Below are 17,687 nucleotides of genomic sequence, written 5' to 3'. Positions count from 1 at the left end.
TTGCTACTATTACTACTACTATTTACTTTTAAATCTTAAAACGATGATAATTTAACGACTGCAATGCAACGAATAATAGAGTTTTTGGTGTGCGGATGTTTCCACTCGCACCATGGTCTTCGGCACATAGACACCACGGGGTGTCGGAAGATCGCGGTAAGGAACCTAAGACAGACATGATATGTATATATATAGATGACTTGATTTGATGTCTTGATAAGTGTGAAGTTTCACTTCAATCAGATGTTTATTTTGGTGCAAAATCACGTTCCAATATTCTCTTACATAGCGACATAGATTTATGACAATAAGGAACTATTCCCTTACACACTACGCTAATAAAAGTGAGTTTAAAGAAGTGACCTACGAAGATCACTAAGCTTCATTTCAATTAAATACTTTTTAAAGGATTAATACGCGTAAAAGATTAATATGTGTGTAATTGTAACTGTATTTTAACATTAGTTTTTTGTGTAAAAGTTAAATTTTTATTACTATTTATTTAACCCTACGTTTCGTGAACTTTGTAGGCTCACGTTTTCAGGGGGCTGTGGTGGACAGGAGCCAATAAAGTACTTGTGATATTTATTACTGAATTTCAAAGCCATTTTTTGTCTCCGAGGTGGTATTTTCTGTAGACGGCTGATGGGACCACCAAAAAACACTTTTCAGACATCATAGTTATACTTCAAGCAGACGGTTCAAGAAGCCACATTATCTACAGAAACGCAACCTAAACTGATAGAAAAATATTTGTTTTAGAGAGCCCATCGCCTATGCGATGCTGTCCATCTCAATGAGGAGCGTGTCAAGCAAGTACTCCACAAGAATAAACTGCAGCTTCCTCGTCCGCATGGGATCAGAGTTAACAGGGTCTTAGACAGAATTAGCAGGACCCAATAGAAGCTTCAATAAAAACTATTTTCAAGTCGCACTTACCCAAAAAGACGCGGGTGTCTATAAACTGGACTGTGACTAGAGACGAAGACCATAAATTATCTAGCACCTGGGATCCAATAGTTTCTAAATAAAGACCCAAAATTACACATACAAAAAAGAAGAGCACACTGTCAGTAAATTTCACCAAAACCCAGCTAATCTACGTCTACAGCAAATACCACGTCCGAGACATAACTGACGAAAAAGTGATCCTGCAAAGGTCACGTCAAATAAATAATAATAAACTTAAACCCCAATGTAACAAAAAACTTACAATTACACGCGTTTTTATCCTATAAAAAGTATTTTATTTAACTGTTTTCTTTGCATTTCCATTAACGTAAATAGTACTAATATCTTTCCTTTCTTGGCGTGCGTCCGTGCAGAATGGGATATCACTATGCCAACTTAATGGCTGACAGGCTTGCCAAGCATGTTTCAGTATGACAACTCCCTCTGTTATCCCTATTTAAATATCTTATTGAGATAAAACCTCTAGTTGCGAATGCAACGGGCCAATACTAGTGTAACAAACTAATTACACTAGAAATTCGAGATACCAAACTAAGTACATTGGTGAAGATATCTAGCCAAAAAAAAGTGTGAACTTACGGAACACGTAGCTTAAGTAAGCGAGGTACACATGAACAGAGTAATTAAATTAGCACACCATCCTACTACTGTGTGCTGCTTACACAAATACTCAGTAAATTAGTTTAAGTACCTGTGTCTCCTTTTTTTCTTCTTCTTCTTCCCATTGAATCCTGTGAGTCCGTCGACGGTGAAGTCTTTCGCGGCCTCCAGAGATGATACACCTGAGAACATCATTATCTGTCAGATAAGAGAATTAAATTATGTCCTTAAGTTACCGACACGACCAACGACACCTGCTGGTGATGATAATGCCGGTATATTTGATTATTCCTACATCATAATTGCCAAGTTAAGGAAGGTGATGAACTTTTAGTTCGAGGATCACGAGGAGCAGTTTATTAATATTAAGACAATGTTCCTACGGATTGGTTATATTTTGAATTTTTTAAATTTCTTCAGTTTGGTATTATATTTTAGAAAATTATATTTAATGTTATATAGGTGATGTACCTACAATTTGTCTAAAATCTACATAATGCGAGTCATATCAAATCACAAGTGTTACTGAAGTACAATGTTGTTAATCGAATAGTTATTAACAACCGGTATTTTTATTTATTTATGAAAATATGGGACGAGGCGAGCAGGACGTTTAGCTGATGGTAAATGATACGCCATGCCCATTTCAATTAGTGCCGCTCAGGATTCTAGAAAAACGGCAAGACAATTGCGATCGTTGCCTTGAGACAAGATATTTAGTCTCATTTGCCCAGTAATTTCACTAGCTACGGCGCCCTTCAGACCGAAACTCGATAATGCTTGCTCATTATTTGCTTCACGGCAGATATAGGCGCCGTTGTGGTACCCTATATCTGCCGTGTTACACAGGATGCTGGCTAGATTATCTAGCCAGCATCCTGTGTAAAAGGAGTCTCTCACTGGTAATGGCTGACTCTAAGAAGCTGATACTAACCGGAATGTTCGAGATACTCAGATGATTTGACGACGTTTGTTTTTGTACTTTTAATTTGGAATTCATTTAGCAAATAAGAATATGTTATGCCAAGGTATCTGAATCAGTAATGACATCTACTATTGTGGTGTTAGCTTGTATGATAATCCGTTAACTGGGAGAGTCGCTGCACCGCCCGTGCCCTAGCGTGTCACATAATTACCGAATGTGATTGCCAAATGAATTAGTAAACAGCCGAACACGGGTTAATAGAATCGCTAACCCTCCGCTCGGGGGCTCCCCGGAGACTTTACGTAATTGAATTTGGCGCCAATGAATACAACAATGAATTATTAAATTTATAGCGGTCCCGTTAGGTCCAGAGAGAATCCTCTGGCGAGTACATTGCTGCACTTACTTTGCGCAAGGGTGTAGTGTTGTACGAAGCGGTCAGTGTACCGGGATGTGGTGATATGTATCGCGGTGTGACCAATCGCAACGTCGGGAAGGGTGAATGTGAGGTCAGTACACGTGTTTTTACTGTTTTATTAAACATTCTGCTGTGTTGAATTGCTGTTCGTAATATTGGTGGAGTCTCGGGGTCTTGGGCTAGCCCATCTGAGTTAACAGTTACTAATGGAGAATATCACGACATGGCTAATACAAATTTTATTTTCTTTTCTATTTTAATTTAAATTATCTGCTAATAGTAGGCCATAACAAGTGAGTGGTGACGCAAAATAAAATGATCTTAGGTATCACAAACGATGTAATCTAATACGGTCCGAATGTAGAATTTCCCGCGCCAGTAACTATATTGAAGTCTCTCCAGCCATTATACAATACTACAAGTCTGTTGATATCTTATTTGATGTTTTTCACAACGAGAGAAAAGTTAACAACGATTTGTATGGCGTCGAAAGAGCGCCATCTAGTGAAAGTTGAGGAAAACATCATAGCGGTCGTGCTGACTTAACGATGTTGAATATTAAACAAGTTTCATCAAGATATTTCAGATAGAAAAAAAAAAATCGATCTAATTCAATTGCGGGTGACAAAGTGTGTGACAAGTACGGTGATAGTTACTACGAAGGTTCCACCCTGGTTATATAACACGAAGGAATATTTAATTTAAATGAATTGAAACGTGTATTATGTAAGTAGTAATGAAACATTATAACAGTATATGGAGATGTGACACCGGAAGACACTTTCACGACTAACACATTGTTGGCGCTATAAGTGCGCTGTGTTCACTCCCCACATCAGTTTTACCAGTGAGAGGCTCCTTTGCATCCGATGCCAGCTAGATTATGGGTACCAGAACGGCGCCTATTTCTGCCGTGAAGCAGTAATGTGTAAGCATTACTGTGTTTCGCTCTAAAGGGCGCCGTAGCTAGTGAAATTACTGGGCAAATGAGACTTAACATCTTATGTCTCAAGATGACGAGCGAAATTGTAGTGCCGCTAAGAATTTTTGGGTTGTTCAATAATCCTGAGCGGTACTGCATTGTAATCGATGCATCTCTGCATCTAGCTCCTAATTTTCATTAAAAAAAAATTTCGCCACTTAAAATCTTAAGAAAGGATTGCGATAAGTATCAAAACAGATTACATATATCAGTCGGCTGATCAGAGACGATTACACAAATTGTGATCGAACGTATCGCGTGTGGCTCGCGGAGCCCCGTGTACACGACAACAGGCTCTACGCGGACGACATACGGACTGGTTTTGTGATCTGTGACTTATAACGTGAAGGGTGGACTGGGGTGGGTCGCGCTAGCCCCGCGGCGAGAGTTAGCTCCGGCCACTTCACCTAGATTGTAAAACTTTACAATAAACAACATAATGGTTACTTAAACTCATCCCATTGCCTGAAACGACTGTAAAAATCTATGTTTAAAAACATAAAAATCATCAATTATTGGCGAATCAACGGGCAGGCAAGTGCTGCGTGGCGCTCCTGTCAGAAATCAATTTCTGGACATTCAAAACCGTAATATTACCACAGAGTAGGCATGGATACTTACATTTTATTATTACGTATTATTTTTTTACAACAAAAACAATATTTATCACTTGGCGTTGCGTAGAGACGTCGCTTCATTGTGTGTCTTCTACCGCATTTATCACGGGGAGTGTTCCGAAGAGCTGTTTAACCTGATTCCTGCCGCCGAATTCCACCTTCGCACGACACGCCACAAGTCAGATATCATCCCCACCATCTGGATGTGTGGCGGTCCTCCACAGTGCGGTTTTCAAGGAGCTTTCTTCCACGTACTACAAAGTTGTGGAATGAAAGCTCATTCCAAGGAAGCCCTTGTGCGGTGTTTCCGGGACGATACGACATGGTTACCTTCAAAAAAAGCTCGTACACCTTCCTTAAAGGCCGGCAACGCTCTTGTGATTCCTCTGGTGTTGCAAGAGAATGTGGGCGGCGGTGATCACTTAACACCAGGTGACCCGTACGCTCGTTAGTCCTGCTATTCCATAAAAAAAAATTAAAAAGCTAGTGAATGACATCTTAAGTGAACAGGTTTAATATTTTTCTTTTATGTTAAATCTCATTAACTCTTTTGCTAATGTAATTTTGCAAATAATTTAGTTTTAAGACGTCTAGTTTTGTATTTCTTTCCTCTTTTTGTATGTACACATCACTTTAATTATTGTTAAACTTTTTTATGCATTATGTATTAGATACTAGTAACTATAAAATCAACCTGTGGACAACGGTGTGGGTTCTCACTAGAATTTAATTTAATACCGTAGTTTGAAATTGTTAAATGTACTGTGTGAACTGTTTGTTATCCCAAAGAAATAAAATAAAATTACTGAGTAAATTACTTTACTACACTATGTATTTTAAAAAGCTTTATCTCAGGAACACGTGGAGGATTTCAAAAAATTAAACTTCTAAGTTACAGTTAAAAAATGATATAGTAGTTTATGCCACTAAAAACCTATATTATTTTGACACGCTCAAGAAAATCAAAATTAATCTTATCAAATTAATTTAGGATACTTGCCGTTGACCTAAAACTATCAAATTTGGCAAGTAATATCATCTTATACTTCAAGCATAGAGAAAAGTCAGAAAACTATACATTTATAATTAAATTATAAGAAAAGCAAAGTCTTTATACAAGGAAGGGCAGTCTAAATTTTGAATAAAATTAACCATATATCGTATGAAAAAGTTAACCATGTCAAAGTAATATATCGTATGAAAAAGTTAACCATGTCATATGTCATATATCGTATGAAAAAGTTAACCATGTCATATGTCATATATCGTATGAAAAAGTTAACCATGTCATATGTCATATATCGTATGAAAAAGTTTCATTGGCAAAACCTTAAACATATTTATTATTACATTTAAAGTTTTCAATTTATGACGAATAATGAAAAAAAAAAAAACTTTTTTCTTTTCTATTATATATTTATCTAATCGGTACGGAACGTATAATATGTACGGAACCTTTGTTCGGCGATTCCATCTCGTAGTTGTTCAGTTTTTTCTAATAATTAGATATCTATTCTTCCTTCAATACATATTACAATTAATTATTTAACATTAACAACAGCCATGACGTATTGATGTCAAACATGGGCACTAACCAACGATAATCTCAACAAACTAAAAACATGTCAACATAATGGTGCTCCCACATTGCCGTTATAAAATGTTTGTAAACATTTTATAACACCAAAACATTTACTAACAAATGTTAACAATTGTTGCACTTTGTTAGAAACTGTTACATGTTATAAGTGCTCCTACATTGATGGAAAATGTTTAAACATTTTATAACATCTAGTATTGGCTCGCAGTTTGGTTTCGCCTTCTGAGGGCTGAGGACGTCTACACGAAAATGGAAGAAGATTTGCTCATTGGAATAGCTTTTATTTTTTGTTTAAAAAAGAAGAAAAAGCGCTCTTATTGGATGCGCCAAACGCTAAAAGCTAGAGGAAAATATAGTGCCACAGACTATCTCAAGGATTTAGGTATTGATGGTTGCTTAAAAGATTTTATAAGAATGAACAGTTCCGAATTTGAATATCTACAAAATTTAATTGGGGCAAAAATAGGCAAACGAGACACTACATTTAGAAAATCTGTAAGTGTGACGGAAAGACTTGCGGTAACGTTAAGATTTTTGGCAACTGGTAGCAGTTATAAAAGTCTTGGAAATGTGTTCAAGTTGTCAGACCAAGTGATATCTATTATCGTACCAGAAGTGTGCGAGGCTCTCAATGAGGTTTTAAAGGAATACATACAGGTAAGTCAAACAACATTTTTAATTATTTTTTTATTTACTTTTAATATGATCTAATCTAATCATACTTTAGGTAGGTACCTATCTTACCTTACTAATAATTTTTTTAATACTTAACAAACCAAACATGTATTTTTTAATTTTTGATTGATTCCAACAAATCGTTTAATGATTGGGTCGAATCTTGGCTTGATTCCGATAAATTAGACGGACTCTGTGTTCTTGCGCTGGTACGAGTATGTGTCCTGGAGTTATCCGAAGAACTGGTTTCAAATGAAGCCGAGGGACTCGGTGCGGTGTAGTATCCTCTCGAGCTACAGTCAGCATTATTTTCCGAAAAAGTGGATAGATTTGGTTCAGAGTTGTATCCCCAGGAACTACTAGCGGTTGGGTCTGTAAAGGTTGTTGGAAAATCATATTGTCCCATTGTCGCATTGTACAAAATATTGTTAATGTGATGTTGAGCAGTATTCTTAGCATGACTGTTTTTTATTTGTTTCAGTTTCATCGAGACATACTCTCCAAATGCGTCATTTTCATCCCTGCTTTTTCTAGATTCGTACATTCTTTGTAAAATATTTACAGCTTCTTGTTGTGTTGGATCTTGTTCTACTTCAGGCCGTCTTCTTTTCCGAAATGGTTTTGGGGTGGCGAAAGGCGTGCCCGTAGTTTCATCAGTGACAGTATTTCCTGTTTCGTTCAAACTGAGAGTGTTTTCTGAAGCAATTCTGTTTTCTTCGTTACCCTGAAAGAATAGAACTAAACGATAATTTCAAGTTATAGGCGCGTCAAATTAGCTAAAATTGTAAAAAAATCTATAACCGCGATTTTCTTTTTCTATTACTTAACAACCCTTAACTGAAATCATATTTTTTTATAGTGTATTCTATTAATATTTCATACTTAATAAAAATATCCAATAAAATTTGTTAGAATAACGAGTTATAAATTTATTTTTCGCGCCTATTTCTTAATCTTCTATTTTTGTTCCAGATACCAACAACACCTCAAGAGTGGCTACACGTGGCAAATTCATTTGAAGAAAAATGGAATTTCCCAAATTGCTTAGGAAGTATCGATGGAAAGCACGTAGCCATACAAAAGCCAATTGATAGCGGCAGTGAATATTACAACTATAAAGGATTTTACAGCGTTGTACTTTTAGCGATAGTGGACGCAGAATACAACTTTCTGTACGTGAATATTGGCTGCCAAGGACGCATAAGTGATGGCGGAGTTTTCGCAAACACAAAATTTCGAAATAAAATTAACGACAATAGTTTAAAAATACCCAGTGACAGCTCACTACCAGGCAGAAACAAACCTCTTCCTTATGTGTTCGTAACAGATGATGCGTTCCCTTTACAAAAACACTTATTAAAACCTTTTCCAGGACCACAGGATAGCAATTCTAAGGAAAGAATCTTCAGTTATAGACTGAGTCGTGCGAGGAGAACAGTAGAGAACGCATTTGGGATTTTGTCAGCCAGATTTAGAGTTTTACGAACTACAATATTATTAGATCCAGAAAAAACTACTACTTTAATTATGACATGCGTGCTACTGCATAATTTTATAAGAAAAACTGAATCGAGCATGATTTACGCTCCATCTCAATACTATGATGGAGATGACATAGTAACTGGTACACGTATCGATGGACAATGGAGATTAGAACAGCAGCAATTAACACCACTTGAAGCATGTGAATCCCTGACAGATGATGGGAAAGAAATAAGAAAAGAATTCGCAGAATATTTTTCAAATGAAGGGTTTTTGGACTGGGCATCTAAATATTATTAAAAGACGTTAAAATAAAACTCACCTGCAACCCTCCATCGACAGTTAAACTTGGAATATTTTTGCCTTTAAGGAACATGAGTTTTTTAAATGCAAACCATTTACTTGACTCATTAGCTCCTGCACCAGATTTATTAGATTTACATTCTCGGTTAAATTGACCTACGAGTGATCGAATCTTTTTTTCAATTACTTTTTTATCCATATTAAATTCACTGGCAATTTCCATCCAAGCATCGTGTTTTTTATTTCGGTCTTTGTAGCTCTCTGACATCGTGTTCCATAGTACTTCTCTTGCTTGAAACATTTCAATCAGTTTGTAAACATCATCGTTATTCCAATTACCGGACATATTTTATTGCTTGGCGCACGCGCAACCACTAATACACACGCACAGCGATGCACGCTGACACAAAGGAACTGACAAGCGAGACACCACGCGCAGCGACCTGCGTACTCTAACCCCCACCGCACCGCACCGCCTATCCCGCCATCACCCTTATAAAATGTTTACAAACAAAAGATAACACATTTTACTAACATTACTAAACATTTTCTAACATGAAAATTTATTTGTGATTAAATGTTTGCTAACAAATGTTTACTAACGTTATTAAACATTTTCTAACGGCAATGTGGGAGCACCATAACATAAAAAGAAGTATACTAAGGATTAAGAAAAGCGATAGAATAAACTTAAAAGAAATAAGAAAAAGGACAAACATTGCAGACATATCACAAACTGTTAGTAAACTCAAATGGCAATGGGCAGGACACCTAATAAGAGGCAAACAAGAAAAATGGGCCAAAATAGTAACATAGAATGGTATCCTAGAGAAGGAAAAAACAGAGAGGGAGACCGAGTCGTAGATGGAGCGACGATTTAAAAGATGCCGCTGGTGTGACGTGGAGCAGATCATGTCATGACCGAGAACAGTGGAAGAGCCTGGGGGAGGCCTATGCGAAAGCAAAACAATCTGTGCCGATGTCTACTGCAAACTAAATGTAAATCGAAAACTATGAAAAGATTGTTATTAAAGGCTATTATTATTATTTAACATTAAGAAGCTCAAACTTAAATAACAGATTAGTGAATGAAAATCAATGAACACACTCCAGTCTACCATAAAAACTATTTTATGTTTTTGTTATTTTTCTTTATTTTTGCTCTTTTTAGAAGCGGCTGGAGCGATTGTGACCAGTTCGGTGATATAATAAGGATCGATTACAGAATCCTATAATGATTACTTTGTCTTAAAATTGGACTCAAAATGGACCCGTGTATTTGTGTTCTGAAGGACTGTTTCCAATTGAAATTACTTAGTAGGTACCCACGGTCAATATCATCCAGAGGCACTTATTCGAGACGATAGGAAACTCAGTTCCTCAAACAGAATATAACTGAATACAGAATAGATAACGTCGTCATCGATAACTTGAAATTGAATAAACCGGAGCGAGGTGTCGGGTGAGAAGCTCGGCGTCTCAGTGACGAGCCAATCAGCGGCCAATCTTCGACAATCATCGGCAATCGTCGGCAATCTTCGCCAACCAGCATGTTATTACATTTATTTGCGAGTGGCGTTCTCCTCGCAAATTCACATTTTTGATATCACATAGTACAAATATTTCAGTCTTTAACTCCGGAACCATAGGTCTTCTGTAAGTTGGGATGGTAAGGGGTAAGGATGGTGCGAGGCGTTGTTTTAGTGTTTACTGACTGTGTGACTAGGAACATAACATTATCTTAAATTAAGCTGAAGGTTAGTTGAATGGCTAGTCATTCTTTAGAGTTTCGGTTAACTTCACGTTATTAACTAACTGCAGCTTTAAAAAGCTGTTATTTCTAAGACCACCACTATCACGGAAGATTCACTAGAAAGAGTTGAATGAGCTTGCGGGACCACTCGGTGGTTACTTATCAGAAGTGTCACAAATTCGATAACAAACTTAACGGCCACTAAATTTATAAGAACCCTGAAGTAACAATTTTATTTTATTTAATATCAATTGTTTGGAACATTACTCGCCTTACCGATAAGTTGCGGAACTAGTTGTTTAGAATTAGTGACTTATAGCTGATATCGTTACTCTGTGCCCCGATGCGACACAACTGAACGTATGAGTTATATAGTGTATGAGTTGCGTTGTAAAATGAAATATCTGTGAAGTTGGTTCCAGAGATTGGCTGAGTACGTTCAAATTGCCAATCTCTGCCAACCGCGACGCTAATTGGTAATGTTCAACACGCGCTGAGAAACGACACGACATCCGACAGATTGAAATTTAATGTGATTCTTTATTGACGAACCCAAAATAAAATGAATTTCTGGAACGTCTTATATGACGAGTTGGGCTTACTCAGCCGGAGTAATAAATAAAGGCTCGCTGTAGTAACGGTCGGTGGCTGGAGGCGGCCAATGTGTGAGTTTGGAAACTAGGTACTACTTGTAAGTAAACTTAGAATTTTTATTTATTTATATTTATAAGGAAACTTACAGCTATTTATATTACATAAAGGTATGATAAACAATAAATATTACACTAACCAAAACAATGTGGGAGGCTCCTTTGCACAGGATGCCGGCTAGATAATGGGTACCACAACGGCGCCTATTTCTGCCGTGAAGCAGTAATGTGTAAGCATTAGTGTGTTTCGGTCTGAAGGGCGCCGTAGCTAGTGAAATTACTGGGCAAATGAGACTTAACATCTTATGTGTCAAGGTGACGAGCGCAGTTGTAGTGCCGCCCAGAATGTTTGGGGATTTTCAAGAATCTTGAGCGGAACTGCATTGTAATGAGCAGGGCGTACCAATTACCATCAGCTGAACGCCCTGCTCGTCTCTTATTTTCATAAATAAAGTTCCTTACGATGCTTATTACATAGTGAAGTTTTAAGACTTACTTATTCAAAAAAAAATTACAAAAAAAACAAAACTTTAAAGAACAAATTAACATACCGATACAAAAATAACCTTTAGGTACCAAATTTTTTAACGAAAGACAAAATCGTACATAGTACATTGAAATATGTCTATTTGGTTACAACATTCATTGTTTGTTCTGCAAGCTCTGATCAGAAATCTATTCTTACAATAAATATAAAGAACTAGCTGACCCGGCAAACGTTGTTTTGCCATTTAAATTATTTTTAGAGTTAGACCGTTATTGGACATTGCTTTATTTTTCTAAAATAAACGTAGCCTAAGTTACTCCTTATTACATCAGCTACCTGCCAATAAAAGTCGCCGGATTAGACGGAACAAACAGACAGACAGACAGGTAGACAGAGAAAAATTGTAAAAAATGTTATTTTAGGTCATATACGGTACGTATATATGTATTCATAATATACATTTAGTAAAAAACGGTTATTTCAATATTACAAACAGACACTCCAATTTTATTTCAATGTATAGATAATTCACACAATATTTTTATAAATTATAGCCTATATGTTATTACATTACATTACCTATATTATACATCCAGACATACAAACTTTCACATTTATAACATTAATAGGAAGGATGGCACAAAAAATATTGGATTTGGGTAGCGATGACCTATTGTTGGACATTTGAAGCAAATACGACTAAGTAGGAGTGGAGAGTCAACAAAGTTATTAATTACTTATACATTATAATACTTATGAAATGAAAAACTGAAGGCTGTTATTAAATAATGGTTCGGTGTTACAACACCCTAGTTAGCACGGATGATTGAGCGGAGACTTAAAGCTAGAACAACCTGATAGAAAGTGTGTTCGATGAATCGAGGATCTATTGAAAATAGGGGGAAATTGATGGAAGTCAGAAAAACTCACTCAGCAAGATTAGAAACATACTAAAATATTAAATACGAATTATGTTATTCTACACTCGCTATTATTTCTTTTATCCACACCCATGTTTAAATCTTCTATTAAAGATTCTATAACAACATTACAACACTCGTTTGGATGAGGTAATGGTTACTAGGACTGGCTTTTTTAATGTTACCAGTAAGCTAACTGTTTCAGAATCTTTTGCAGAGGATTCATATTATGATATTTTTTTAAATACTCCTTATTGTACAACAATTGCATAAATAACTAGTACACGACTAATATGAAAAGCAATAACTTCAATAACATTAGCGGCAAGTTCAAGGAGACCAGATTAGATATTAATTACGGCCCCGATCCCCCGCACGCACGGCATCTCCCAAACTCTCTTAATTAACAAAATCCTTAACAGCCTCTCAAGCATTCATTCAGACGGCTGGGAAACTCGGCAAAATTTCGGAAACTTTTTATTCGTTTTTCTTTGCGCCTTCAATGCATTCAACTTGTGTCAAAGTCCCACCTCGTCGGACTCATGTTTTTAATTAGACTTTTCTCGCGAATTATCTGACAGCTGATAGGTAAGTCCATTTATGTAATTCGTTCAGTAAAACTTTAAATAACGATTTTGTACCTCATTGCGATTAAGACTTACGTCTTGTTAGACATAAAGTAGGTACCGATAGCATACTTCTTTATAGTTATGACTGTCTTATTAATATTTAATTTATCTATCTAGCAAAATACTAAACTTACTTTGATTAGGTAATCATTCGGTATATATATAATTATTTCAATATGTATAAATGTATTGAATAATAAATGTGTGTAATATTGCTGTGAATTCAAATTCAAATATTTTTATTCAAATTAGATTTAAAATCACTTATTGAACGACAAAACTACCGCCCAATTATGTAATGTAAGCTTCGGACCTGAGACTAATGGGCCCAAGAAACTCATCAAATAATTTTTAATCACCAGATACGGCAGTAAGAAGTGGAAACTCAACGAATAAGAGAACCTTCACTTTACACATAATAATATAAATCTACTTTCGATACACCAGTGGGAGGCTCCTTTGCACAGGAAGCCAGCTAGATTATGGGTACCACAACGGCGCCTATTTCTGCCGTGAAGCGGTAATGTGTTAACATTACTGTGTTTCGGTCTGAAGGGCGCCGTAGCTAGTGAAATTACTGAGCAAATGAGACTTAACATCTTATGTCTCAAGGTGACGAGCGCAATTGTAGTGCCGCTTAGAATTTTTGGGTTTTTCAAGAATCCTCAGCACTGCATTGTAATGGGTAGGGTATCAATTATCATCAGCTGAACTTCCTGCTCGTCTCGTTCCTTATTTTCATAAAAAAAATCCATGACACACGCCGGTTAGGTACTAAGTCAGTCAATATAACAACTAGAACCTTGTAACATGGCATAAATTTCTTATGATGTTATTTTAAATTATTCAGCGGAAAAACAAATCTAACCTGAACATATTATTATGAAAACAAAGATATATGTAGATACGAAGTACTTACGTGAAACTGAATGTCGCGCTCTACTTAACCTCAATGGTGTGTTTTTAATTCATATTTATTGATAACAATTCTGTTATTACGTGCAATGTTATTGACATTTTGTGTAAATCTAAGTACATAAAATTAACAAATAAAATCAAATTACCTGAGTACAGTTGTCGGACCGCTACGTACATGAAACAAACAAAAAAAACAAATTAAATTGTGTAGGTAGGTAGGTAGATATTTTGTTATTATCAAAGAGGATGTTAATACTTCGTAATAAGAGGCGGACTGCCTACGTAAAAATTGAAATTTAGTTTAGTATGAACCGTGCAGTGGTTTGAGATAAGTTTGAAATAGTAGTAATTACAGTATGGCGATTGGCGATGAAGTATAATCCGGTTATGTTTGAAAGCGAACAGTTGCTTCAAACGTAGTGGATTTCGGCTATCTCCGTTTTTTTACAAGATTATAGCCGTCATCTGTCAATGTATCAATGACTACACGTTTTAATGTTGGCAATAAGCTGTCTTAGAATCTTTAATAGAGGATTTAAAGCATGGGTGTAGATAAAGCACTTTAGTAAATAGAACTGGGAGCTGACAAGGTGAAGGTTGTCCGGGAGTCCCGCGCCAGCTATACAGAGTGCGGACAGCGAGGCCTTTGTGAGGAGGTCGTCGCTGTCGTCGGCCGGATCGCATTACGCTGTACAGGCGGGTGTTAACAAAAATAGAGCAAAACGGAGAGCTGAGCTTGGTTTTGTGTGATATTGTGATCTCGCCTCTTTGTTGGGCACACCTTTCAAATTACCCCGAGGTGGCTAAGTCTGGAGCGGCCGTCTGGAGACTGAGAACCTCCTGCCTGTTTATTATTAGCAGCTCCAGCATTTTAAATAGTTACACTCACTTAAAAACTACTATAAACGTAAATATAAAATATGTAGGGCCGTGATAAACGGATGATTTCTTGTATAGTTAAACGGTATCTACTTTAAGATTATTTAGGATGCGGATTTTGTCATTCGACAATATATTCATAACCTGCACTTCAATAATATGTTATATGTTTTTTTTAATTCAAATAGACAACAGATATTCACCTCAAAACGAAACTAAATTAATGTCGATCATTTAATTAATAACGTCAGAGGCACATTAATTTTAATTTATAATATAATGTGACATAATGTTATGTTATTTAGTTTAGTTTATGTCAGTCTAAGCTAATATAATTATTAGCTTCTATTTTTAGCCACAAGTAAATCTTTTAAGAAGTTGTATGCTTTTCTTGTTAAGTAACCGTTGAGTTGAAATATTATCATGAACTAATTGAGAACTGTCCTCTACCAGACGATACTCATCCTGACAAGAAATATATTACATTTAGGGTGTTCAATAAAGAGTGAATCTGTCGCTAAACCTTTATTAAATCTAGTTTTTATACTATACATTGGGTAAGTATAGAGGATGCTCAAGTACTTCAAAATCAGTATCTCGAATTGAAGTCATAGCAACGGCGGATCTATGAGCCGAAGCATAATCATGTTATAGTAAGCTTCGCGATTTCTTATGAATTTTGTTACGCAGTTCATTATTCGTTGTGCCATATAGAGAGCCAGCATTTAATCATGACTATACTATCCCTCTATATATATTTAATAGGGACTTAAATTTCTTTGGGATTCGGGATGCTTTTCTCACTCATATTTATTTTAAAATGTCATTTTCACCAGACAGTACTGGGTTCGGTTCCAAAGAGCTTGCAGCTAATTTTCAATAATAATTTAACGCACCTTCTTATTATTATAGAAAAATTCATATGGATTTTAAATAATATAATATAATAGTTTATAAAAAAAACTAAAAAACACGCTAAGAAGTACATAAAATTCTCTTTGGTATTCGAAAATTTCCTAATATTAGATAAATCGCTTAAAGATAATGGTTGAAATTTAAAATTAACATCGATTCCTGCATTATTGATGATGGATGAAAATTATATAAATTAAGTTAAATCTTATTTTGTTTTTGTTTTTTTTTTTTTTTTTAATTTAATAACTTTATCAAATTAATGTATTGTCATCGGTTCTCGATAACTCTTCTAAGATTGAACGAAATCTGGCCGTTTAAAGTGGCTCAAATCACGCCCAAATGAGTCGGTTACAATCAAACATACATACAGGTGAAACTAATAAAAAGCGTGTAAGAATGACTATTATAATCTGTTAATTGTAATAATTTCCTGATAATAATTTAAATGATATATAATAATGTGACTATAATGATAATTAAAGACAATTGTTAATTAAGCAGAGTTGTGTCTGACTAAATATTGAGAAGCGTGTTTGTTGGAGCGAGGACGAGATACGAGGAACGAGGTCACGGATAGTGGCTGTGATCGGTACCATTGGTGCTGATATATCATCATCATCATCAGCCGGAAGACGTCCACTGCTGGACAAAGGCCTCCCCCAAAGATTTGCACGACGGTTAGTACTGCACTGCCCTCATCCAACGTATTCCGGCGATCTTGACCAGATCGTCGGTCCATCTTGTGGAGGGCCTATAAACACTGTGTCTTTCGGTACGTACGTACATTCGAGGACATTACTGCCCCAACGGCCACCGAGCAACGGGTGCGGTGGCCTTCAATTGACCTGAAGTAGATGGTTCGGAAAGGTTCCTCGGCGGTTACCCGTCAAACGTGGTGGAGGTAGCTTTACCGACACGGGGGCTATGGGGGAGGGGTGCTCACTAGTTATCAGTGCCCCTCCATTGGTGGCGGGGTCGTAGTGGCTTGGCGCAAATGGGATGTAGATCTTGATAACCGAAAGGTTGGTAAGTCCATGGGAAGGGAAATGCCCCAACGGCCATCTCTCCATCGAACTATGTGCCTTGCCCACTGCCACTTCAGTTTCGCAATCATTTGGGCTATGTCGGTAGCTTTGGTTCTCCTAGGATCTCTTCATTTCTGATACACAATGAATGTAATCAACATCTAATATGGCGGGCTCCAGAACTATAATAACAAATTATTCTGTTCTGGCACTTCGTGAGAATTGTATTTTTTAATTCTGCATAAAAGTGTTTGTAGCATTATTTGTCATGCTGTCTTTTGCATCCAATGGTAGTGACGATTAGTCTCTGCGTAATCCTCGTGAAGCGATGCTGGGGGTGACTTGTCGATTTTGACATCGCAATTCCCTTGTATTGTTAATTACTTTGTCTTTATGATTTATTAATTATTATTAATTGTTAAGGCTTTTGTGTGTGAAAGCTGTTTCAGAGTTACAATATAAATAGTGATGAAGCTAATAACTTCTCATGAAGCTCAACTTGACAAATTTGTGAAGCTTGTGACACCAATATTTTTCACATTTTTATTACGTCACATGTAAGGATAGAATTTTTATGTTTAGCGTCAACTTAAAAATATTTTTCTTAATTATCAGGTACCTTATTTTAAGATACATATTTGAGTCTGTATTTTTTGTAAATAATTTACCTAATTAATCGCTAATTATTGTCTCACAAATAAAATACAAGACAAATATTCTGACACCATGTTTATGTACCATTACGGAGAATATGTGAGTGGTGAATTAATACAACCCAGGTTAGAGTACGGGTTTCTATTAAATAAATGAATACATGGATAACGAGCCATGGGGCGCAGGGCTATCACTTAGCCGTCCCTGGGGAGTCATTACCTGCACTCTGCTAGTTCCACGATATGGCCGAGACCCTCGGGTGACTTCTCCGGTGACAGTTAGG

The 17,687-nt window shown here is 36.4% G+C and overlaps 3 protein-coding genes across 4 annotated transcripts in view; 1 reads left to right on the top strand and 2 right to left on the bottom strand.

The window, feature by feature from the left end:
• Positions 1-17,687, bottom strand: part of LOC126971752 (visual system homeobox 2-like) — a 149,442-nt gene that overhangs the window by 75,228 nt on the left and 56,527 nt on the right. For both annotated transcript variants that reach the window (XM_050818141.1, XM_050818142.1), the window contains exons 3-4: positions 14,078-14,098; positions 1,664-1,754 (exon numbers count right to left, since the gene is read on the bottom strand). In XM_050818141.1, coding sequence (XP_050674098.1) covers positions 1,664-1,754; positions 14,078-14,098 — 112 coding nt within the window. The remainder of the gene's footprint in view (positions 1-1,663; positions 1,755-14,077; positions 14,099-17,687) is intronic.
• LOC126971750 (putative nuclease HARBI1) lies at positions 6,144-8,801 on the top strand. Its single transcript, XM_050818140.1, has 2 exons — positions 6,144-6,771; positions 7,762-8,801. Exons 1-2 carry the CDS (start codon positions 6,364-6,366, stop codon positions 8,569-8,571), a joined length of 1,218 nt encoding a protein of 405 aa, XP_050674097.1. The 5' UTR covers positions 6,144-6,363; the 3' UTR covers positions 8,572-8,801.
• On the bottom strand, positions 6,787-8,920 carry LOC126971753 (uncharacterized). The gene is made up of 2 exons (XM_050818143.1): positions 8,594-8,920; positions 6,787-7,513 (listed from the first exon to the last, which is right to left on the bottom strand). Exons 1-2 carry the CDS (start codon positions 8,918-8,920, stop codon positions 6,905-6,907), a joined length of 936 nt encoding a protein of 311 aa, XP_050674100.1. The 3' UTR covers positions 6,787-6,904.

This window comes from Leptidea sinapis, chromosome 24, assembly GCF_905404315.1.
Source record: "Leptidea sinapis chromosome 24, ilLepSina1.1, whole genome shotgun sequence".
In the NCBI taxonomy this organism is placed as follows: Eukaryota; Metazoa; Arthropoda; class Insecta; order Lepidoptera; family Pieridae; genus Leptidea; species Leptidea sinapis.
The sequence above is the reverse complement of the archived record's forward strand: the minus strand, read 5'-3'. Positions and strand labels throughout refer to the sequence as shown.